Source organism: Phacochoerus africanus, chromosome 1 (genome assembly GCF_016906955.1).
Source record: "Phacochoerus africanus isolate WHEZ1 chromosome 1, ROS_Pafr_v1, whole genome shotgun sequence".
In the NCBI taxonomy this organism is placed as follows: Eukaryota; Metazoa; Chordata; class Mammalia; order Artiodactyla; family Suidae; genus Phacochoerus; species Phacochoerus africanus.
In genome coordinates this window covers 239,001,899-239,028,466 of record NC_062544.1, presented here as the reverse complement: position 1 = coordinate 239,028,466, position 26,568 = coordinate 239,001,899, and the positions used below count along the sequence as shown (strand labels likewise).

General features: G+C 37.7%; 1 protein-coding gene across 1 annotated transcript in view; it reads left to right on the top strand.

Annotated features, from left to right (window-relative positions):
- The first annotated feature begins 5,564 nt into the window (after nt 1-5,564).
- ADGRG7 (adhesion G protein-coupled receptor G7) overlaps nt 5,565-26,568 on the top strand; it is a 65,277-nt gene continuing 44,273 nt past the window's right edge. Inside the window, exons 1-4 of the mRNA XM_047755820.1 lie at nt 5,565-5,734; nt 21,218-21,331; nt 22,869-22,973; nt 24,280-24,392. Of these exons, the coding sequence (XP_047611776.1) occupies nt 5,620-5,734; nt 21,218-21,331; nt 22,869-22,973; nt 24,280-24,392 (447 nt within the window). The 5' untranslated portion in view covers nt 5,565-5,619. The remainder of the gene's footprint in view (nt 5,735-21,217; nt 21,332-22,868; nt 22,974-24,279; nt 24,393-26,568) is intronic.

Genomic DNA, 26,568 nt, shown 5'->3' with positions numbered 1-26,568 from the left:
GTTTTCCAATGGAGAAACTCGGAGGCTTCTTTCTAGGGTTTAAGAGGTGGGGAAGTTGAGATTGGCCTTGTCATCTGTGCCATGGGAGGCAAGGTAAACAGATTTCTGTGTATTTAACTCCCTGTTGGGGTCACAGTCCAGATGGTAGGGAAGTAAAAGGGATGTCAGAACTTCTCGATGCTTCTGGGTATAAATTCATTAAAAATTTGTTCAAATAAATGAATAAAACAGAATGGTAGTTTCACAGATGACAAAAATAGAGGCTCCTTATGAATTTTATCATACTTAGCTGCCTGCCTGGCCATCTTTAAAGCCATGGGATTTTTCCTAAGCATTAACAAAGGAATTTCCTATTACCTGGAAAACTAGTAGGTCCTATTTCCTGGGAAAACCCCCAGAGTTTCAGATTTGGTAGATTTCCTATTTCTTTTAGTATAATATTTTATAAGCCTCATTTATTTTGATGCTCAAATTGTTTCCCGTTTGTTAATGGGGAGTAATTTCATGCTGGATTCTCTGCCCATTTGATATATACCCATCACTCCTGAACACATTTTTGCTCACTGGAATAAGATATGCTAGGCTCATCTTGGGCTTCTCCTGCCCTAGTCTTGGCATTAGCCATTTCCTAAGGAGCCATATTCCTTTTAGTGGAAAATTGTTTTTAGAAACCGGGATCTAGGCTTTATGTATTCTTATTGCTAAAGGGGTATAACTGCTTCTAGGCCCAATGAGTGGCTGGAGCTAGAGAATATATAAATGTAAATGTGTGGTATATACTATAAATGCGCAACTTATGCATTTTTGTGTATTAATACCTTTGTGCACCTATCTTTACTTCTATGTTATTTACATATAATGTGTTTATTGACTACATATTGATACATATTATTGCAAATATGTATTAAAAACCATAAGGAAGTTCCCATTGCAGCTCAGAGGTAATGAACCCAACTAGTAACCATGAGGATGTGGGTTTGATCCCAGACCTTGGTCAATGGGTTAAGGATCGGCATTGCCCTGAGCTGTGGTGAATCTTGCAGACACAGCTTGGATCCCACGTTGCTGTGGCTGTGGCGTAGGCTGGCTGCTGCAGCTTCTATTAGTTCCCTAGCCTGGGAACTTCCATATGCCATTAAATGTGGCCCTAAAAAGCAAAAAACAAATAAACCAAACCCTCTCCAATGAGCTCATATTGATACATAATCCAATTCCAGTCCAGCACTATAGATTTTTTTAAAAGGTACAATGGAGGAGTTCATGTCATGGCTCAGTGGTTAATGAATCTGACTAGGAACCATGAGGTTGCCAGTTCGATCCCTGGCCTTGCTCAGTGGGTTAAGGATCCAGCGATGTGGTGAGCTATGGTGTAGGTCGCAGACTCAGCTTGGATCCTGAGTTGTTGTGGCTCTGGCATAGGCCGGTGGTTACAGCTCCGATTAGACCCCTAGCCTGGGAACCTCCATATGCCACAGGAGTGGCCCTAGAAAAGGCAAAAAGACAAATAAATAAATAAATAAATAAAAGGTACAATGGAAATTATTTAGTTCAAGTATTAGAAATGAGAAATAATCTTTGAAATACTTGTCTTTGTTGTAGTCATAAGCTTTCATCTTTTGTTTTATTTCTTATTTATTTAATTTTATTGCAGTATAGTTGACTTACAATGTTCTATTCATTCCAGGTATACAGAAAAGTGAATCAGTTATACATATACATACATCCATTCTTTTTTTCCCCATCTAGGTTATCACAAAATAGAGTAGCTTTCTCTGTGCTATATAGTAGGTCCTTGTTAGTTACCTATTTTATATACAGAGTGTGTATCTTCTTAATTTATCCTCCCCTACCCCTACTCCACAGTTTAAATTTTCCTCTTTTGGATAAGAGGCTCATGACTGCATTTATGCACTTGTCTGATAGCCACGTTCCCTGGAGAATGTTGCTTCCTTCAGAATTGATTACATATAGCTTTTCTTTCTCCATGTTTCTGATTACTTACTTTAAAATTCTTATGGAATTCAAGTTTGCTTCCTTTGCACAGCTGTAACTTGCTTCTCCTAGAATAACTTGGCTCTGATACTCTTCTATGTTTACCTGTTTGATTGAGCATCTTGTATATAACCAATCTCTGATCTTCACCCCCCGCCCACACCTAGGCATGGATACCCTTCTCTTCCTGTTTTTGGGGTCTGACTCCCTATTCTAGGCCACCACCCCACGTGGCACTAACTCTCCTCAAAAACAATGGCTCTGACTTTGTACACCAACCAGCCCACCCACAAAGATGTGTTCCTGAGCCCTCCTCTCTCTGCTCTGGCTTTGATTTCCCACACCAGGCTGACTCTCCCCTGATACATCCCTTACTCCTTGCTTCTAGCACCTCAAGCCAGGCTGCTTCTCCCTGCACATGGATTCACCCAGCCTGGGGCCTGACATCTTGTGCCAGACTCAGCTCCACCCTTTGCCCTCTGCCCTTGTGGGCTCCCTACTTCCCCCACTGGATTCTGATATTTGCTCTGGGCTACAGCTCTGCCATATCCCCACCAGATTCCTACCTTGTTCCTCCCCAAATATGACTCTAGGAATGAAATTTTTAGGAAGGAAAGCCCTCAAATAGGTTGTTTAAAATGGGAAGAAACAGATTCAGAAGCTTGCGTAGCTTGTCCCAGGTCACAGAACAAATTGAGACAAAGTCAATACAAATCCAGGTCTCTCTGAGTTGAAGCTGTGTGAGTGTAGGGACCTTGCCTCTCTTGGTTACTCTTTTCTCTCCAGCACCTAGCACAAATTCTGCATGTATGAATAAATGAATGAGTAAATAAATTATTCAATTTAGTTCTTTTTCTTTCCTTCTTTGTCATCTTAATATGTGTGTATATAGAAATTTATGACTTTGTGTATTTATCTATAACCATTAGAAATTCATGCTCTTACATAAATGTTAACATTTAGATTTCTGTGCCTAGGGATTTCTTCCATTTCATGCATTTCTAGAGTTGTTCTCTAGATAGCTGGCCTATAGATGAAGACAGGAAAGCACTAAAAAGCCAGGGCCATTGTTACATCCCAGGATTCCTGAACTTATATGGAAGAGAAATGTCTGAGTGCCACCAAAGTCAGTTTTCAGTCACCAGAGTACAATCCCTCCACCCCTTTAAAATATCTGGATTCCTACATGGGATGAACACCGTTACCATATGGCAAACACAGGACCACAATCAGGGCCTACGGTCACACTGCAACAAAGACCATCCTGCATATGTTCATGTAGGGCTGTTTCCAGAGCCTGTTCCTAAGGATGCTATCTCTGAGAGATTCTTCTCAAGAAGAGGATTCTGTGGTCAAATAGTGTTAAGAACTTGATCATTCACAATGTATACGAGCACATGAAAGGGTCTAAGAAATCCTAGAATTGAAGAAAACTATTACTTTTAGGTAACTTAATGTCATCCAGATTTCCTGAACCATAGAGCACCTGTTTACAGTAATACCTGCCCAAGTCTCATTTCTTCCTTCAAGCAATGGGCAAAAGTATCTGTTACATGGGGTTATTGTACATATATATAAATGAGGTAAAGATTATGTCAGGTGCCTGGCACAGCACTTGGTATGCTTTTTATTATTTACTGAGGATGATTCCCCTATTATTGAAGAAATAATATATTTTCCAATAATTGAAAAAATAATAAATGTATAAAATAAAATCTTCAAATCATAGAAGGGGTATAAAATTAAAAATATATTTCTCATTAGATCCCTCAGATTCCCAAGAGGAATTTTTTCAATGTACACTTTCAGACATTTTCTGCACACATACATGTAGAAGCAGCTATTTTTTAATCTATTTATAGTAAATGAGATAATGGATTCACCTTCATTTATTTTGTGCTTCTGCAGCATTACCTCTAAGTTCTTCCATTTGGTGATACACTAATTGGTCTTTTTGAAGCCCCTGGCTGGTGCAAATTTTAGAGCTTAGGTGTGTGCTCCACTCCCCCCCCACCACCACCCCCAGGTTGCACTTTGATAAAATAAGTGTTATAGATAATAAGGGGGAAAAATAGTTGTTTGGGGGTTGAAAAAAGTCAGCTTAAGTTTGTCCTCTTCTGTAAAACCTCTCCTAATCTATCAAGAACAGAACTCTAATGGATGAGGTGAATATTCTTTCATTCATTCATTTTTTTCTTTCAGTTGAGGCTGGAGAATGATGGGAAGAGGAACATAGGTCCCTGGGCAGGAGAGGGTCAGAGCTGCAGCTGTAGAGATATCAGCTGACAGTGACGCGGGTGGTGGGTTAGTTTGCTAGAGTTGCTGTAACGAAGTACTTATGACTAAGTGGCTAAAACCACAGAAATTTCTTGTCTCAGAGTTCTGGAAGCTGGAAGACCAAAGTCAAGATGTTGGTTCCTTCCTAGGGCTGGGAGGGAAAGATCTGTGCCCACCCTCCTTCCTTGGCTTGTAGATGGCCATCTTCTCCCTGTGATTCTTCATGTCCTCTTCCCTCTACGCATCTCTGTGTCCAAATTTCCTCTTCTTATAAGGACACCAGTCATATTGGATTAGGGGCCACTCTAATGACCCCATTTTTGTCCATAACCTCTGTAATGACCCTATTTCCAAAGAAGGTCACATTCTGAGGGACAGGGGGGAGGTCAAGACTACAACATATGAATTTTTAGGGGAACAAAATTCAGCTCCTGACAGAGGGGTTGTTTCTTTTTCTTTTTAGGGCTGCACTCATGGCATATAGAAGTTTCCAGGGGAGGGGAGCAAATTGGAGAACTACAGCTGCCAGCCTACACCACAGCTGCAGCAAAGCATGATCTGAGCCATGTCTGTGACCCACATCACACTCACGGCAATGCTGGATCCTTAATCCACTAAGTGAGGCTAGGGATCAAACCTGCATCCTCATAGATACCAGGTGGGTTCATTACCTCTGAGCCACTGTGGGAACTCCCATTACAGATGGGTTGTAATGCTGGATTTCAATGCTTTTTAGAATTTGCCCTGTGCCAGAAATGTTTACTCACCAACTGTGGCTGTCAGTGTGGGCTCCTTAAAAATGTGCAAGTACAGGAATCATTTGTTGGCATCATTGTTTGACCTCTGGTGACAGCCTGGAGGGCCTGCTGGTCTACCTCTGCTAGCTAGGGCCTTCTAACAAAACACAGGAAGCTGAGCCATGGGTGACCCCAGGTCCACTGCCTAAAGGGTATGTTCTCTGGTTCTTGCTGTTTTGGTTCCCTTCCTGCTTCCTTGCTTGTCAGGATATTTACACTTTGACCCTGTTAGCTATTCCCTCCCTTTCTCTTTTATTGCCCTGAGTTACATCTTCCTTTTTCCCATAACTCCCATCACTTTTTTCATTCTCTCATTCAGTGAAGGATGAGGAAATTGCAAGCAGAATATGTACCTTTCATTAAGTGATTGAACTGCCTCCCATCTGATTGACCTCAAAAAATTTTTTAAATGTGGTCATCTGATGGATAAAACCTTTAAAGAAGGAATTATTTTAATGTTTTTCAGAATAGTTTCTGGTTAAAATTCTTGGCTTGAGAAGAAAAGAAGCTAGTTGTTTTTCCCCCAGGAGTGGATTTGTGGTTCGGATTCCCCATGGCTTCCTGCCGCGCCTGTGACCTCAAAGTGCTGGTGGCCACTGTGTGTGGGTTGCTGACTGCTGTTGTTTTGGGACTGGGCATCTGGAGGTTCGTGATCAGGATCCAGAGAGGTAATGTTGTCCTGTTATGTTTAACTCAGAGCGAGAGAAGGCATCAAGCTTCTGTCTTTGCCAGCTGACCCATCAGCACTGGCAAGTGCCATGTCTAGGCTGAGGCTGCCTGCATTTATGAAATGTAAAAGACAAGGGTCAATTGGTGGCTGCATACGGTTGCGTGTACATGAATACGTGTATGTGTGTGTGTGTGTGTGTGTGTGTGTGTGTTTGTGTGTGAAGGGACAGGGTGACAAACAACAAAGTTGAATTGTCCTCTTCATTCTCCTTTAACACCTGACTGAATGAATAGCAGAGTGATGATTAAAATCATTAATAACACATGCTTTGGTTTGTTTAGCTAAATCCAAGAAAGGATAATAGTTATGCTCCCAACAGACAATTAAACATATGCAAAATGAAATTTCATTTCAATAAGAAAGTTTAGGAATGTTTTCACTAGGATTGTAAATAAAATGATCTTATGTTTTGCACCCAAAGTTCCCACTTTTCAGGTGTTGAAAACTACTTAAAATTAAGATCATTTAGAAAACAATTTTCCTGGTTATTCAGCAGTCACCTGCTGTGGGCTAGAGCTGAGCCTCAGAAAGGGGGGAAGGGGGGCAAAGTTGTATAAACAATGATGTTAAAGGAAAGGCCTAGAAACTCATAAGAGACTTTCCATAAACTCAATGTCAGTTCCCCAGTGCCTTGGGGTTTTCCGTAAAGGGATTCAAAAGGATGTGCTGAGTACTCCCTTTTGTTTAAAAAAAAAGAGAGAGATTTTCTAGTGAAACTGAGTAAATAAGGATAAATTACGACGGTCTAGAAAAGGCAGGAGAGGCAATCTGCCCCCTGAGACGATAACTGCAGAGGACAGAGGGGTGGGGGAGCCAGCAGGAGCACAACGAAGGGCTCCAAAGACCCACTGTTGGCAAAAGGAGCCAAATATATTGGCTGCTGATGCAGTGGTAGCTGAGAATAGATACGCTTTTTTTCCCTAAAGAACATATTTAGAGAATACTGTATTAATAGGATTTACTACTATTAACACTATATTAATAGAGAGCTAGCAAGAGAAAATTTATCAGAAAAAAAACAATACAATTTAAACTTGGGGGAAGTGTGTTTTTGTTTATTTAAGGTTTGTGAAATAATCTGAGGTTTAAAAAATTATGAACTACAGGGTTTATACCCTATTAAAGCTACTAAATTTATAAGAGCTTAAAGGGTGCTATTTTAAGAACTAACTTCCATTCATCCTTCCTTCCCTCCCTTCTTTCTTTCCTTCCTTCCCTCCTTTCCTCCTTTCTTCTTTTCTTCCTTTATAAGGCATCTAGTTTTAAAGTGAAATTTGTGGTGACTTATAAAGAACACAGGTACAATAGAACCATTAAAACAAGGACCAAAGTACAAAAATGTTATGAGAAAGAGGACAAGGTGGGGGATAGAAACTACATGAAAGTCAAAGGCTGGAAAGAATTGGTAAAAATAAACACAAGACATGTCTGTGTTTCCTGAGTGCTAAGACCCCAAACACATAATAAGTAATAAAGAACCTATATTTAACAATAAAAAAATACTAGCTCCTTAGAAAAGACAAATATTTCCTTATTCTTAGCAGATTTTTTTTGTTTGTTTTTCTTTTAAGGGCTGCACTTATGCCATATGGAAGTTCCCAGGCTAGGAGTCAAATTGGAACTACAGCTGCTGGCCTACACCACAGCTCATGGCAATGCTGGATCCTTAATCCACTGAGAGATGCCAGGGATCAAACCTGGGTCCTCATAGATAATAGGTTCGTTACTGATGAGCCACAGTGGGAACTCCTTAGCAGATTTTTTTTCAAGTGGCTATATAAGGGATATCTCTCAGGTTTTTGGTAAACCCAGTGGAAAAGGAGGTGGTTGTTGCTATCATTTAAAGAGAAAGATGGAAAGACTGGTATTGTTTGCTGTTGCACTCTTACCTCGTATAGTTTATCCAGACTTTGTCGTAGTAAATTCTGGTTAGAACCACTTCATTCCCTTCAACTCATTCTGCTTATTCTCCTGTGCCTCTTTCCTTCTCATCTCATCCCATCTCTGTATGGATCAAAGGCTCTCACTCTAGTCCCTTTACTTGGGTATAGAGGTCAATTGTTTTTAAACTTGTTTTTTAAGGGGTGGGTCATGGATATGTCTGAGAAACTGAGGAAAACTATGAATGTCTTACTTAGAAAAATATATGCATAAACACATTCAATTTGGGGAAAATTAATTTTATTGCATTCCAAATTTATATATATTTATATGATTTATGTTTATATAAACAAGTTACATCTCCCTCACCTTCATTTTTTATGAAAAGGTAATAGCCTCTGTATGAAAAAAATAGAAAAAATTTAAATTCTGCTCTAAGTAAATTTCTATTAGTAATTGCTGTTGTTTGGCTACAGAGTGAACATTAATGTGGCCATATTCATACCACTTATATAGTTCATTATTATAAAACTTAAAGTTAAATTTTTTTTTACTATAGCCTAGGTACTATGCTAAAAACTTCACGTATCTTATTTAATCCCGACAACTACATTTGAGGCAGTTGTAATCATATCCATGTTGTAGATACTTGGCTTTCATTTTACTCAATTATGATACTCCCTTGAGAGGCAAACTTGATAATAAATCAAACTCATGTGACAGTTCCTGGAGGACAGGTTGCATTTTGGGGTTAAAAAGAAATAAAAAGTTGAAAGAAGTGTATTCACAGTGGAGGAAGTTGGATTTTTGTCAGTGTAGTGCTATTTAATCTTAATTCCATTTGTGAATCTCTTTTTTTTGGTTCCTTTACCAGTTTCCCTTCTTACTTCTTCATATAATCATTCTTTAAATCAAGAAAATAATTCCTGTGAAAAAGAAGAGATTTTTTTTGAAGAAGAAATTTTGTTATATAATTGGCTAAGGGGCATGAATGATTATAACATCAGAATTAGTGATGTTTAAATTGCTGATCTTATTTTTAATGTCACTTTCTTAAATTAAGAGGCCAGAAGCTTGGCTTGGTGTATTTTCCTTGATTTGCAGGTATTAGATATTTTTAGTTGAAATTCTGAATACAACCCACCGATGGATCTTTCATAACACACGTTATTAAGAACATCTAATTGAGAACATGGTGATTAAGAGTGTGTATGTGAGTGTTGGAGAAAATTTATATGAGTAGGGGGAGAAAAAGCTGTGCAGCCAGACTGCCTGGTTTAAATCCTAATGCTGTATTTACTAAATAAGCTTGAGTAAGTTACTCAATATTTCTGTGTTCCAGTCTTCCTATTAATAATACTCTACCGTATAGGGTTATTATGAGAATTAGCTAATACATCTACAGGTTGAAGATGATGTCTAGTACAATGTAAGCACTCAATAAATGTTAGCTACCGTCTCTTATTTATGAATTTTTAGATAACTTAGTGTTTCATTTTCTCCACTCCCTGACAAATACCTTGAATAGACACCATTGATTTGGGATGGACCTTTGCATTAAAACTAAACTTAACAAACTGTAGGTCTACAGAATGTTTAATCATAAAGTTCAATTGACCAGCTTGAAATAGAAATAGAAACAGAAATATTTCAAAGAACTGACATGTCTTCATATGTTTGTTTTTCAGTATTGATACTATACTAGACCATCTGGGAAATTTTTTTTAACTATTTTATTATTTTATTTTATTTTATTTTATTTTTTATTTTCCCACTGTACAGCAAGGGGATCAAGTTATCCTTACATGTATACATTACAAGTACATTTTTTCCCCCACCCTTTGTTCTGTTGCAACATGAGTATCTAGACAAAGTTCTCAATGCTATTCAGCAGGATCTCCTTGTAAATCTATTCTAAGTTGTGTCTGATAAGCCCAAGCTCCCGATCCCTTCCACTCCCTCCCCCTCCCATCAGGCAGCCACAAGTCTTTTCTCCACGTCCATGATTTTCTTTTCTGAGGAGATGTTCATTTGTGCTGGATATTAGATTCCAGTTATAAGTGATATCATATGGTATTTGTCTTTGTCTTTCTGGCTCATTTCACTCAGTATGAGAGTCTCTAGTTCCATCCATGTTGCTGCAAATGGCATGATGTCATTCTTTTTTATGGCTGAGTAGTATTCCATTGTGTATATATACCACCTCTTCCGAATCCAATCCTCTGTCGATGAACATTTGGGTTGTTTCCATGTCCTGGCTATTGTGAATAGTGCTGCAATGAACATGCGGGTGCACGTGTCTCTTTTAAGTAGAGTTTTGTCCGGACAGATGCCCAAGAGTGGGATTGCGGGGTCATATGGAAGTTCTATGTATAGATTTCTGAGGTATCTCCAAACTGTTCTCCATAGTGGCTGTACCAGTTTACATTCCCACCAACAGTGCAGGAGGGTTCCCTTTTCTCCACAGCCCCTCCAGCATTTGTTATTTGTGGACTTATTAATGATGGCCATTCTGACTGGTGTGAGGTGGGATCTCATGGTAGTTTTGATTTGCATTTCTCCATCTGGGAAATTTTTATTAAAATATTTAACCAGTATATTGGAACATGTAGCCAGGTAGTTAAATACTGAACAACTTTTACCTCAGATAAAGACTATGTATTTTATTTGCTTAGTTTTTTTAGGTGTTTTTCCAACCATGGAATAAGCTTCTATAAACATTGTTCTTTCATTTAAGAATAAACTTTATCCTTAGCCAAATATTTCAAATTCCTGGTCTGGGACAAATGATAGATGCCTGTATTTTTAAACTCCTGAAGACTCTTAGCTAGATACTAGAGTTTCCTGATGGAATTTATTTGACTAAGGAAAAATATTTTTATCTCCATGCTTAATCAAACTAGGTTTTTCAAAGTAGATTCTAATTTTATCTAGTTTAGGAGAAAAATTCAATTAATGTTTTCCATTTGGGATTTCTAATATTTTATGCTACCTTTTCAAGCAGCATGAAGTGTGTGTCACATATATTCTGCATTTAATTTTCCATGACGTATATAGTAAAGATATTAAAAATAGGACTAGTGTTTTTGGAGATATTACTTATCACAATTAAAAGAATATAAGGATATCATACTATCACATTGGCCTTGTAGAAGAAAAAGACTACTATTAAATATGTTCCAGTGTGTGGATCCCCAAGTAAAATGAAGGTGATGCTTTCTCCCCCTGTTACCCCTGTGGTGAAGGCAGGCCCAAAGAGAAGGGACTTGGAGCACTTGATTACTAACCAAGAGATCTGAATTCTAGTCCCCACTCAGCTTCCAATCACTTATGGCTCTGAGGAGTTATTCTTTATGGAGAAGGTACTCTTTACCTACTCTTTCTATAAATTGAGGAAGTTGGGTTAATGAGTAGCTAAGGTCACTTTTATGAGTTCATAATTCTAAAAAACTAGTTATAGAATATAAACAAGCCACTTAATCTTCCTGGGTCTTTACTTAAAATAGAGAGGTTTAAAAATATTACTACTTTTGCTATACTCTGTGGGTAGTTTAAGTATTTCAGAGGATAGCGTTTTGAACTGGGGAGAACAAAGTGTTAAAATGTGATGACTGAGGAGCAGATAGCTCTTCTTGGGCTTGATATCTTCAACAACAACAAAAAAGCAAATGGCAAAGAAGCCAGTCAGCAAATATCCTTTTAAGCATCCAGCACTATGTTAGGACCTGCAGATAAAAGCCACAGCCCTTCTCTAAAGGGCGTCAAAATACCTTTTTTTTTTTTTTTCCTTTCTGTTTTAGGGCTGCATCCGTGGCATATGGAAGTTCCAGCTAGGGGCTGAATTGGAGCTACAGCTGCTGGCCTCTGCTACAGCTACGGCAACACAAGATCCGAGCCACGTCTGTGACCTACACCACAGCTCATAGGAACGCTGGATCCCCAACCCACTGCGTGAGGCCAGGAACTGAACCTGAGTCCTCATGGATACTAGTTGGATTTGTTTCCACTGTGCCACAATGGGAACTACATGTAATTAAAACCCCAAGTTATAGAATCTGAATGTGTCCTACCTTCAGGGCTGAAACTCCCAGTGAGACATTATCCTAAAACTAGTTTAAGACTACTACTGATGGTACCCCAAGATCATAACAGAAGTAGTCACAAAATTTCCCTGTAGAAATGTTTTCACAAATAGGATCCATAAAAGTTTCATGGAAGAATAACATGTAAGACAAAAGTGAGTTTACAGTCCAAATTACAAATGAACCATGATCTTAGAGAGACTTGAAATGTAGCCAATAAGATTAACCCTTCCTGAACTGAATATAATAAAACAATCTGAAAGAGAATATAAAAGTGTTAAAAAGTGACTGAAAAATTAAAAATATAGGAGGAAAAAATCACAAGGGTGACTCCAACAATATTAATATCAGAAAAATCTGAACTAAAGGCAAAAAATGTTATGAAGAATAAGAATTTTATTACTCACAGATGGAAGTAATTCAACAAGAAAAAAGTCAATAATCTTGGGCCCACACACATCAAATAACACAGACCCATATAAAGCAAAACAGGACAAAATTATATAGATAAATAAATAAAATTACAATCAAGGTGGTTGAGTCTAATGTTATCCTGTAGAAAACTGATAGATCAAGTAGAGAAAATCAAAAAGGATTCAGAAATTTGAAAAATATATGGATTTATATATTTGAATTGTCCCAATAAATGAAGAGTATACATTATTTTCAAAAGAAATTGACTACCAAAGAATCAATCCTATAGATCATTTCCTGTGACTACAATGCAATACCATTAGAAGACAGTGCATAAAATAACCAAAAAAATTTTAATAAATGTAGAAAAAATTGTTTTAAATAATTCAAAGAAGAAATCAAATGAAAATTACAAAATATTTAAAACTTCAGTGGAAGCACTCTATAACTTGTGGGCACAGCTAAAACATATTTAAAATGACATTTAGGTATATATTAAAAAGCAGATGGAAATTAGTGATTAAGCATTTTAACTTTAGAAGTTAAAAAAAGAAAGAGTAGTTCCTGTTATGGTGCGGTGGAAGTGAATCTGACTAGTATCCATGAGGATGAGGGTTTGATCCCCAGACTTACACAGTGGGTCAGGGATCCCACATTGCTGTGAGCTGTGGTGTAGGCTGACAGCTGTAGCTGCTATTAGATCCCTAGCCTGGGAACTTCCTGGGAACTTGCAGCCCTAAAAAGCAAAAATAAATAAATCAAGAGTAAATTCTAAGGAAGTATGTTTGGCAATAATAAAAATAAGAACAAATTAATGGAACGGAAATAAACAAGAGTGAAGAGCAATATAACAAAAAGCCCATTTTTTGAAGAGATGAATTTAAATAGATAAATTCCCAGCAAGATTCGTTAAGACAGAAAAAAAAAAGGCATAATTAAGCAACATGTACAAAAATAAAAGCGTCAAGACCCTCTCTTGAAGCAAAACCATACTTCTCTGCGAGGACAAGAATACGCGCCCACCCAGATCCTGCATCTTCCTTCTAGCTCCTGCATCTTCCTTCTAGCTCCTGCTTCCTGCTTTCCAGTCCTCGGAAACCTTGCTGGCTCTGGTCCTAGGAATGTGTCGCCCTTTCCCGCCCATCTCTGGAGGGTCAACTGGTGCTTCACTGCCCTCGAGGGCTGGCTGGAATGGGGCGGTGTGAAAAGAGCTTGGAGGTGTGCCATGGGGTGTCAGATGTGTGAGCGCAAAGCCCCCTGAGTGTGGGTCAAGAGCAGAAGGGGAGCCTTAGGGCGCTGCAAGCCAGGGGCTGTTCGCCACACTCTGACCTAGGACTAGGGAGAACCCACCGTTTCTAAATTCAGGCCTGGATTTCTAGGTCTTTGTGAAGGTATGTTTATCATGACATTAGAATCGAGTTCTACATTTCATTGTACTTTGTCCCAGACCTTGCATATATGGTTTCGCTGCTGGTAAAAACACAAATTAGTTTACCTCATGGGGCAGGCTGGCAATCACTGTCAAAAATGACAAATGTGTACTCTTTGGCTGGGGGATTCCATTTCTGGAAATTTCTTCTACAGGTAAGTTTGTACAATGGCAAAATGTATACAATGCAATTTTGAAGCAACCATTGAAAACAACACATGCCATCAATAAGGAGTTAGTTAAATAAATTAGGGCACAGTCACACAAAGGAATGTAATGCAGTTGTGGAAGAAGTTGTGGAAGTTCTCTGTGAACTGCTGTGAGAAGATTTTTGACATTCATTTAGTGCAAGAGCAAGCTATGGAAAAGAGAGGAAGAAAATAAGGCTATAGATTATATTTGCTCATGACTTGTGAAAGAAGGATGGGAAAAATGGATAGAAATGGTTACTTGTGTATATTTAGGAATGACAACAAATGTTATTTTTATTTTATTTTCTAAATTTTTTTTGTCTTTTGTCTTTTTAGGGCCACACCCACGGCATATGGAGGTTCCCAGGCTAGGGGTCGAATCGGAGCTGTAGCTGCCAGCCTACACCTCAGCTGCAGCAATGCGGGATCCAAGCAGAGTCTGAGACCTAGGGATTGAACCTGCCATCTCATGGTTACTAGTTGGGTTCATTAACCACTGAGCCATGATGGGAACTCCACAAGTATTATTTTTATATTTCAACTCTGTGACTGTATTACATATTAAAACATATGATAAAATAATACAGTGATTTCAAAAAATAATAACTAATAAGAAAAATCATAAGCAAATACCATGGAAAACCTTATCTTACTACTATGAAACTTTGGTCAAGTGGCGATTTTCTTAAAAAAATATCAATGACCAAAATTTACTGCAAAAGGAAGGGGAAAAAAACTAAATAGAACAGAATCCATTGAAATAGCTACCAGTATTGGAGTTCTCTTCATGGCTCAGCTGTTAACCAACCCGACTAGCATCCATGAGGATGCAGGTTCAATTCCTGGCTTTGCTCAGTGGGTGAAGGATCCAACACTGCTGTGAGCTGTGGTGTAGGTCTCTGACGAGGCTTGGATCCCGCATGGCTGTGGTGTAAGCTGGTAGCTCTGAATTAAACCCCTAGCCTGGGAACCTCCAAAAGCAAAAAGCAAAACAAACAAACAAACAAAAACAAAAGAAATAGTTACCAGTATTAAAAAAAAAAAAAGCTACAAGCACAATTGCTGGATTGTATGGTAAAACCATGTGTTCCTTTATAAGAAACTGCCTGTACCATTTTACATTCTCACCAGCAGTGAGTGAGTTCCAGTTGTTCCACATCCTGGATGGCATTTGATGTTGACAATGTTTTAGATTTTAGCCATTCTAATAGGTGTGTGTGACTATTTCATTGTTGTTTTAATTTGCAATTCCCTGATTACATGTGATGCTGAGCATCTTTTCATATACTTATTTGGCATCTGTATATCTTCTTTGAAGAGATGTCTGTTTACATCTTTTGTGCACTTTTTAATTGGGTTGGCTATTTCTTTTTTTTTTCTTTTTTATTACTCAAATGAATTTATCACATCTGTAGTTGTTTAATGATCATAACAATCTGATTTCACAGGATTTCCATCCCACAACCCAAGCACATCCCCCCACACCCCAAACTGTCTCCTCTGGAGACCATAAGTTTTTCAATGTCTGTGAGTAAGCATCTGTTCTGCAAAGAAGTTCAGTCTGTCCTTTTTTCAGATGCCACATGTCAGTGAAAGCATTTGATGTTGGTGTCTGATTGTATGGCTGACTTCACTTAGCATGATAGTTTCTAGGTCCATCCATGTTGCTACAAATGCTGGTATTTCGTTCCTTTTGATGGCTGAGCAATATTCCATTGTGTATATGTACCACCTCTTCTTGATCCAATTCTCTGTTGATGGACATTGAAGTTGTTTCCATGTCTTGGCTATTGCAAATAGTGCTGCACTGAACATTGGAGTACATGTGTCTTTGTAAGTCATGGTTTTCTCTGGGTAGATGGCCCAGGAATGGGATTGCTGGATCAAATGGTAGTTCTATTTTTAGTTTTCTGAGGAATCTCCATACTGCTTTCCACAGTGGTTGCATCAATTTACAATCCCACCAACAGTGTACTAGTGTTCCTTTTTCTCCACACCCTCTCCAGCACTTACTGTTTGTAGACTTTTTGATGATGGCCATTCTGACTAGTGTAAGGTGGTACCTCATAGTGGTTTTGATTTGCATGTCTCTAATAATGAGTGTGTTTTGGCCATCTGCATGTCTTCTTTGGAGAACTGTCTGTTTAGATCTTCTGCCCATTTTTGATGGGGTTGTTTGTTTTTTTTTTTTGGTATGGAGCTGTGGAAGGTGTTTATAAATTTTGGAGATGAATCCCTTGTGAGTTGATTCACTTGCAAAGATTTTCTCCCATTCTGTGGGTTGTCTTTTTGTTTTGTTTAGGGTGTCCTTTGCTGTGCAGAAACTTTGAAGTTTGATTAGGTCCCATTTGTTTATTCTTGTTTTTATTGTCATTACACTAAGAGGTGGATCTGAGAAGATGTTGCTGTCGTTTATGTCAGAGAATGTTTGGCCTATGTTTTCCTCTAAGAGTTTTATAGTGTCTGGTCTTATATCTAGGTCTTTAATCCATTTGGAGTTTATTTTTGTGTCTGGTGTTAGGGAGTGTTCTAATTTCATTCTTTTCCATGTGGCTGTCCAGTTTTCCCAGCACCACTTATTGAACAAGCTGTCCTTTTTCCATTGTATGTCCTTGCCTCCTTTGTCATAAGATTAGTTGGCTGTAGGTGTGTGGGTTTAATTCTGGGCTTTCTATCCTGTTCCACTGATCTATATTTCTCTCTTTGTGCCAGTACCATACAGTTTTGATGACTGTTGCTTTGTAGTATAGTCTGAAGTCCGGGAGCCTGATTCCTCCAGCTCCATTTTTCTTTTTCAGGATGTCTTTGGCTAGTCTGGGTCTTTTGTGCTTCCAAACAAACTTGAAAATCTTTTGTTCGAGTTCTGCGAAAAATGTCCTTAGTAATTTGATTGCATTGAATCTGTATATTGCCTTGGGTAGTATAGTCATTTTGATAATATTAACTCTTCCAATCCACGAGCATGGTATATCTTTCCATCTATTTGTGTCATCTTTGATTTCTTTCATCAGTGGCTTGTAATTTTCAGAGTATAGGTCTTTTGTTTCTTTAGGTAGGTTTACTCCTAGGTATTTTATTCTTTTGGATGTGATGGTAAATGGGATTGCTTCCCTAATTTCTCTTTCTGTTCTTTCATTGTTAGTGTGTAGAAATGCTGTCAATTTCTGTGTATTAATTTTGTATCCTGCGACATTGCCAAATTCATGGATGAACTCTAATACTTTTCTGGTAGAGTCTTTAGGATTCTCTAGCTATAGTATCATGTCCTCTGCAAATAGGGATAGTTTTACTTCTTCCATTCCAATTTGGATTCCTTTTATTTCTTTTACTTCTCTAATTGCTGTGGCTAGGACTTCCAAAACTATGTTGAAGAATAGTGGCGAAAGCAGACATCCTTGTCTTGTTCCTGATCTCAGCGGGAATTCTTTCAGCTTTTCACCATTGAGAATGATGTCAGCTGTGGGTTTGTCATATATGGCCTTTATCGTGTTGAGGTAGGTTCCCGTTATGCCCACTTTCTGAAGGGTTTTTATCAGAAATGGGTGTTGGATTTTGTCAAAGGCTTTTTCTTCCGCATCTATTGAGAGGATCCTATGGTTTTTATTCTTCAGTTTGTTATTGTGGTGTATCACACTGGTTGATTTGCAGATATTGAAGAACACTTGCCTCCCTGGGATAAATCCCACTTGATCATGATTACAATCCTTTTAACATATTGTTGGATGCAGTTTGCTAGTATTTTGTTGAGGATTTTTGCATCGATGTCCATCAGTGAAATTGGCCTGTAATTTCCTTTTTTTTTTGTGGTATCTTTGTCTGGTTTTGGTATCAGGGTGATGGTGGCCTCATAGAATGAGTTTGGGAGTGTCCCTTCCTCTGCAATTTTTTGGAATAGTTTCAGAAGGATAAGGTGTTAGATCTTCTCTAAATGTTTGATAGAATTCGCCTGTGAAGCCATCTGGTCCTGGGCTTTTGTTTGTTGGAAGTTTTTAAATCACAGTTTCAATTTCAGTTCTTGTGATGGGTCTATTCATCTTTTCTACTTCATCTTGGTTTAGTCTTGGAAGATTGCACTTTTCTAAGGATTTGTCCATTTCTTCTTGGTTTTCTATTTTATTGGCATATAGTTGCATATAGAAGTCTCTTATGATCTTTTGTATTTCTGTGATGTCTGTTGTTACCTCTACTTTTTCATTTCTAATTTTATTGATTTGAGTCCTCTTTCTTTTTTTCTTGGTAAGTCTGGCTAAGGGTTTATCCATTTTGTTGATCTTTTCAAAGAACCAGCTTTTCGTTTCATTGATTTTTTTCTATGGTTTTCTTCATTTCTATTTAATTGATTTCAGCTCTGATCTTTATGATTTCTTTCCTTCTGTTGACTTTAGGGCCTGTCTTTTCTTCTCTCTCTAGCTGCTTTAGATGTAAAGTTAGGTTGTTTATTTGAGCTTTTGCTTATTTCCTGAGGTGGGCTTGTATTGCTCTAAACTTTCCTCTTAGAATGGCTTTTGCTGCATCCCATGGGTTTTGGAGTGTTGTATCTTCGTCATCATTTGACTCATTGGTTTTTGGTAGCATGTTGTTTAGTCTCCATGTGTTTGTGTTTTTTGCAATTTTTTCTTGTTGATTTCCAGTTGTATAGCATTGTGGTCAGAAAAGATGCTTGATATGATTTCACTTTTCTTAAAATTACCGAGGTTGGACTTGTAGCCCAGGATATGATCAATCTTAGAGAATGTTCCATGTGCACTTGAGAAGAATGTGTGTTCTGTTGCTTTTGGATGGAATGTCCTATAAATATCTATTAAGTCCATCTGGTTTAATGCTTCATTCAGGACCTGTGTTTCCTTATGGATTTTCTGTCTGGATGATCTGTCCATTGCTGTCAGTGGGGTGTTAAAGTCTCCCACTATTAGTGGTTTATTGTTGATTTGTCCTTTTAAGGTTGTTAGCAGTTGCCTTATATATTTTGGTGAACCTATGTTGGGTGCGTAGATATTTAAAATTATTATATCTTCTTGGATTTATCCTTTGATCATTATGTAATGTCCTTCCTTGTCCCTTAAAATATTCTTCATTTTGGTCTATTTTGTTTGATATGAGTATTGCTACTCCAGCTTTCTTTTGATTCCCATGTTCATGGAATATTTTCTTCCATCCTCTCACTTTCAATTTGTATGTGTCCCTAGAAGTGAAGTGGGTCTCTTGAAGACAGCGTATAAATGGGTCTTATTTTTGTATCCATTCAGCCAGTCTATGTCTTTTGGTTGGGGCATTTAGTCCATTTACATTTAAGGTAATTATTGATATGTATGTTCTTATTGCCATTTTATTAACGGTTTTGGATTTGTTCTTGTTGCTCTTTTTTCTTCCCTTCTTCTCTCATTCTCTCCTCTTGTGGTTTGATGACTATCTTTAGTGTTTTGAGTTGATTTTTTTCATTTGTTTGTGTATAATCTGTTGATTTTTGGTTTGCAGTTGCCCTGAAGTTTTGATATAGGAGTCAATATATGTATATATGAGATTGTTTTAAGTTGTTGGTCTTTTAATTGCAAGTGCATTTCCAATGTCCTGCATTTGTACCCTACTCTTCTCATCATTTCTGATTTTGGTGGCATAGCTGTACATGGACGATTTCTTATCTTTCCTGTATATATTTCTTTACTAATGAGCCTTATCATTTGTGGTATTTTTGTTTCCCGTTGTGGCCTTTTCTGCCTAGAGAAGTCCCTTTAGTATTTGTTGTAAAGCTGGTTTAGTGTTGCTGAATTCTCTTAGCTTTTGCTTATCTGTAAAGCTTTTGATTTCTCCTTCAAATCTGAATGAGAGCCTTTCTGGGTAAAGTAATCTTGGTTGGAGTTTTTTTCCTTTCATCACATTAATTACATCATGCCACTCCCTTCTGGCATGTAGAGTTACTGCTGAAAAATCTGCCAATAACCTTATCAGGGTTCGCTTGTACGTTATTTGTTTCTTTTCTCTAGCTGTTTTCAATATTTTCTGTTTGTCTTTAATTTTGGTCAGTTTGATTAATAATGTGTCTTGGGGTGTTCCTCCTTGGGTTTATTTTATGTGGTACTCGTTGTGCTTCCTGGATTTGAAGTGAGTGGTTTCTTTGCCATGTTGGGGAATTTTTCAGCTATTAACTCTTCGAATATTTTTCTGTACCTTTCTCTCTCTCTTCTCCTTCTGGCAACCCTGTAGTACAGATGTTGGTGTGTTTAACATTGTCCCAGCATTCTCTGAGACTCTCTTTATTTCTTTTCTGTCTTTTTTCTCTTTTCTGTTCTGCATCCATGATTTCCACTAGTATGTCCTCCATCTTGCTTATTCATTCTTCAGACTTCTGTATTCTGCTGTTGGTTGCTTCTAATGAATTTTTTTTATTTCAGTTATTTTATTTTGCATCTCTGCTTGCTTAAGTTTTAAATCTTGTATTTCTTTGCCCAATGTTTGCTGTAAATTATCCATCTTTGCCTCCGGTTTATTTCCAATGTCTTGCGTCATCTTCAGCATCAACAGTGTAAAGTCTTTTTCCTGGAGGCTGAGAATCTCCAGATCACTTAGCTGTTTTTCTGTTTTTTTTTCTTTCTCCCTTATCTGAGTTATAGTTCTCTTCCTAAAAAAACATGACTTCTATGTTACTCCCTTGTTCTAAGACCTCTCTCCTCCTGCAGGAATAAATCTTTTTGGCTTGGTCTATAAAACTGCTCACAATTCAGGTTATGTCTTGCTATTTCTCCATATAGAACCAATGCCCCTGATATGTTAAGATTTTCTCTGTTCTTGAACATAACAGAACTTTCTGCATTTTTTTTTTTTTGCTCTTTGTATCCTGCCTACTTGGAGTCAATCCATTTTTATGTGGTTTTTCTAGATTTAGTCTTAAAATCTGATGCAAATACCACTTCTTCTGAAAAGTCTTCCCTGGATAGGTTTCCTCTGTCTCTTCTGTGCTTATAGCACTTATAAATCTGAATGTTGATTTGGATGGTTTTTTTCTGTCTGTCTGTCTGTCTATCTATCTATCTATCTATCTATCTGTCTGTCTCATATATCTATGTCATCTAGACATAATCTCCTGTTTCCTCCGGATTCCTTCAGTCTCCTGTTTCCTAGATTCTAATGTCCTTGGTCAAAGTGCGGTATCTTTTACATGTATGTACATATATATATATGTACTGTGTGAGTGTGTGAATATATATATATATATATATATATATATATATATATATTCATAACATCTAGTAAGCATTGCATACCCTGTGTAGATTCTCAGTGTACACATATTTTTGACGATATTACAAATAATAGTTTTCAGCAGTGGTATTCAAAGTAATGATTTTACATATAGAAATTAAAAGTCACAGACCCCAAGGGAGAAACTGATCAGCTGATTTACATACTTTTCTTTATTGTTTCTCTAGAAACGCTTACTCCCCCATCAAGCATCCCTGTAGAGTTCTGCAGGAATGGTGGAACCTGGGAAAATGGCAGATGCATTTGTCCAGAAGAGTGGAAAGGACTGAGATGTACAATCAGTAAGTTACTTGGGATAATAATAGGATGTAAGATGTAGGTGACTCCTGCATTTATAAGGCCAGTAGCAAAGCTTCTTGAAGCTTCCATTAATGATTATAGTAATGATGAACATGATGATGGATTTAAGATGTGTTTATTAGCTCAACAGTAAGAGCTGACTTTTCTTCTTGTGCTATTTACGTATGTTTAATGTGTCTTGTTTCTTTCCCAATTGTCATGTTTCTCTGTAAACTCATAGTTGCTTTTCTTTCTGTCTGCATTTCTACCATAGGGCAGTGGATAATATGGCTTTCTTAGGTCTTTTCAATGGGTGATATGCTGTATTACCCCATTTCAAATACTGTAATTCTAACATACTTCTCTGAAATCAAGATGCATCCCTTTACCTAGGTATATATTTAAATGAAGTTCTTTTTTTCTTCATTTCTCTTGGAGGGATATTATTAAATTAGTGGCTTTAACTTCAATCAATGGTATCAGAATCAAAGTTCAAAGCCTCTTTCTGTTCTGCAGTGTGCTTCCCAACACAACACACTTCATGCTGCCTGTGTAGGATTCAGAGCCCTAGAAATTATTTCTGTAATTTCTTGCACTGACCAGCCAATGTATCCCACAAATACTGTGACTGGCTTTTTGCTTCAACCCATATCATCATAATGCCCTTTGCCACTGTAAGCTCTATATCTTTAATTTTCAAGATTTCAACCAATCTGCCCACCAAAACTGTATCAAAAAGAAATAGGTAATTCAAACAGACTGATCACTAGCAATGAAACTGAATATGTAATTAAAAAAAAATTCCCTATAAACAAAATCCAGGACCAGATGGCTTCACAGGTGAATTCTACCAAACATACAAAGAAAAACTTATATTGATCCTTCTTAAACTCTTCCAAAGATTGAAGAAGAAGGAACACTCCTAAAGACATTTCATGAAGCCACTATCACTCATACCAAAACCAAAGAAACTACCAAAAAAGAAAATTATAGGCCCATATCTTTGATGAAAATAGATGCAAAAATTCTCAACAAAATTTTAGCTAATTGAATCCAACGACACATAAAAAAGATTATATACCATGACCAAGTGACATTCATCCTAAATTCATAAGGGTGGTTCAATATATGCAAATCAATCAATGTAAGATACCACATTAACAAAAGAAAAGTCAAAAACCATATGATCATCTCAATAGTTGCAGAAAAGATTTCAACACATCCGATACACTATCCTTTCTGATATATTAGTGGTCACATCCTACCTCTACTGCATTATATGTTGTTCTCATTTCAAGTGGAACCTGTTACCTGACATACTATTTATTGTCATAGTAGTAACTTAACTAAATAAGAAAGTATGTAGTTCCTGGCTGGCCTGTGAGTCCCGTAAGCCTTGTATTATCCTTCAACTTACACTGGTTAGGTTTTGAACTTTGACTTTTATCTGATTTGAAATTTGAAAAGTGATGAAAATTTATAATGAAAAATTTTTAATTAATGATGAATTTATGATGAAAAATATGTTTCCCATTATAGCTAATTTCTGTGAAAACAGTACCTATGGGAGTTTTACTTTTAACAGAATTCCAGTGGGAAGATATGGATCTTCCTTGCAAACATGTGACGAGAACACTCTAAATGGTATGTGCTCTTCCAACCATCTCCTCTGTTTAGGCATATGAACTGCAATCTCATCCTATAAGTTAAAAGTGACTTTAACTTTCTATTTTAAGTTTGTTGAAGCAGTCTCTAATTTCCAGTTGCTGCCCCCCTTAAGCAGCCACCCAAAGCCAGTTCTTAGGAAAGTTCACCTTCTCATCAGCTGTCCCTCCAAAGACAGCTGAAAGTGATTTTATTTATTAACAGCCTCTTAAGTAATAGCCATAGGGGCACATTGAGATAGGGAGGCTCAGGTCATAATCCTAGGAAATAAACCCAGTGATTCAGCTACTATTTATTTGGAGCCAACCCATATTGACCAGATGCTGCAATGCAATAGAACTCTTTGCCTTCCAAGTATTACCCAAATTTGGATAAAGAAGGAAAGATCAACATATAATTCACTATTTAGTAGGAGTTTTTCATGTTGTTTTTAGTCTCTCATCCTGGTATTCCCCCATCATATACAGTATGTACAGTTCAAAGCCTGCATGTTCTTAGATATTGAAAGGCATATCTTCCTTGCTGACATGAAAGGAAGGAAGGTCTTTGAATTCCATATTTAATAGTTAAGACAAGCAATATCTGCCTAAAATATTCTTATAGTGACTGTGACTGTCTGATCCACTTTCCATTGCTGTGTATCAAACCACACCAAATGTACTAGCTTAAAAGAAATAATGATTTAGATTTCTTAGAATCCTGTGGGTTGATCATGGCAGCTGGATTGTGGTGGGTGGTCCAAGATGACCTCATTCTCATGAGGCACTTGCTGTTGGCTGGAGAGCTTCAGTTCTCTCTACATGGTGTCTCATCCTCCAGGAGATTAACTTGATTCCTTATATGATAGTCTCAGCACAGCATTCCAAGAGGGCAAAGGCTAAACTTCAAGCCTTCTTGCAGATTTAGAGTTTGGAACTCACACAATGTCCTTTCTACTATATTGTGTTGATCAAAGCAAGTTCCCAGGCCAGCCTAGATTCAGGAGCAGTAAAATCACATTTATGCATACTGGAGCACATAGTTACTGCATCCACTTTGCAAACATTGTTTTTATTTCTTCTTTTCTAAAAAAATGAAGTATAGTTGATTCATGATATTGTGTTTCAGGTATACAGCAAAGTGATTCAGCTATTTGATTCTTTTCCATTATAGGTTATTACAAGATACTGACTATAGTTCCCTATGCACTAAAGACTTGTTGTTTATCTATTTTATACATATTAGTGTGTATCTGTTAATACCATACTCCTAATTCGTCCCCCTTCCCTTCTTCTTTTTATTAAAGCGGGCAATCCAGTGGCAACCCGGTTGTGCAGTCTTAATATATATGGAGAGATAGAATTGCAAAATGTGACAATAGGAAATTGCAATGAAAACTTGGAAACCCTGGAAAAGCAGGTATGCCATATGTTGCATGAGAGGGGCAAGAGGAAAAAGTTCAGACTCTGCAGGTTCTCTATTCTTCAGATACCTGATGGTCAAATCAATGCTTTTAAAATTCCCAAATTAGAAATAACAAAAGCTAGTAACTGAAATCATTCTTTTTTTTTTTTTTTGAGTTGATATCTGTTCACAAAAAGGGACATTTGGACATATCAGTTGGCAAAGTTCAGCAAATGATTATCTATAGCATATTTTAAATAACCTCATATTTTTAAACCACTTACATTTTGAGTGAAGATAGATCCCTGACATTTGTAACCAAAAGGAAGGTATTTTGATGGTCCACTGGATTAGAATAAAGAGAAACATACTATGACCAAAGACCTTTTGAAGAAGAAAAATCCAGAACTTGATACTGATCTCGAGGCTCTATCCATGAGCAAGTGAAGTATAAAACTATCTGATTAAGGAGTTCCCGTCGTGGCGCAGTGGTTGACGAATCTGACTAGGAACCATGAGGTTGCGGGTTCGGTCCTGCCCTTGCTCAGTGGGTTGAGGATCTGGCGTTGCCGTGAGCTGTGGTGTAGGTTACAGACATGGCTTGGATCCCTCGTTGCTGTGGCTCTGGCGTAGGCCGGCGGCTACAGCTCCCATTCGACCCCTAGCCTGGGAATCTCCATATGCCGTAGGAGAGGCCCAAAGAAATAGCAAAAAGACAAAAAAAACCAAAAAACAAAAAACTATCTGATTAAATATTTTTTTCATGTCAATTAAATTATTTTGACTAAGGATATACACAAATGCAAATGCATGGAATTGCTAATACCTGGGCTAAGCAAGGAAAGGAAGAAACTTATCTTTATGTGGTCCTTCTTGGTGCTGGGTATGTTTCACATGTTATCTCATTTAGTCCTTACATAACCTCTGTGAGTTAAGATTTTTATTCCCATATTGTACTTCTAGTTAATCTCACTTACTAGCTACTGAGCACTTATTGCATGTTAAGTACTGTGTTGAACATTTTACATGTAATTTTATTTTTTAAACAATTATATAGGAGTTCCCTGATGGTGCAGTGGGTTAAGGATCTGGCATTGTCACTGCTGTGGTGCAGGTTCAACCCCTGGTCCAGGAACTTCTGCATGCCATGGGTGCAGCCCAAAAGAAAAAAATAACTATATAGATAGGTATTAATATGTGCATTCTGTAGATGAGGAAACTGTGTCTCTGAGAGGTGTAGTATTTTGGCCAGGGAACCACAACCAAAAAAGTGATGGAACTGGTTTTGATTTTCAAGCCCACTTGTACCACACTGGTTCCCTAATCACAGTTGGGCAGGGGTGTGGTGGGGATGAGGGTGGAGTGTGGAGGTGGCTGCCAACCATGCAGGTTGTGCCACCTACACAGATTGAGGGAAACTTCTCACATTTTGGAGTCTGATAATCCAAGTTTTAACTCTCAGCTCTGTCACTTCTGAGCTACTTGGACTTATAGTTAGCTCCATAAACTCTCCAAGCCTTTAAATACGGATGCTCAACTCACATTGTTGTTTTGATTATTAAATGTGATAACACATAAAACATGTTGCAAAAGTGCCTAAGACATAGCAGAGAGGTGGCTATTGAATGAGAACATTGTATTTACTGGTTAGATAGTTTTCAACTTTTCCTCAGAGTTGAAGAGCCTGTGACTTTGGTTTGATTTTTGAAATGATGCTGCCATCTAGTGAAAACTAAGCCATACAGGCACATAAAGAAGGCGGGTGCGCGCGCACACACACACACACACACACTGACACATGACTCCACTAAAGACATATGGATTAACATGTTTTAGCCTCACAACTCACAGCCTGGAGACACACTGGTATCTGGAGAGTCTGGCTAGGTCAGTGCTTCTCAGACTGTCTGTGCTGAAAAGCCAGATTTAAAATTTTCCAACCCATTGCAGATCATAATTTTGTAAAATATTGTAAAAATGATTAGTAGGAAAATGAAGTGAAAAAAGATATATAAAATACAAACCCATTTTTAAAAATTATTACATTCAATAGCGTAGAATTGTTACATAAGTTTCTGTCCATTTTCAGTTTCTATGCTTATCTCTCTATGGACCCTGTAAACAGTGAACCAGCGTTGGTCCATAGATCACACCTTGCGGAGCGCTGATCTAGTTAATGAATCCTGGCAAA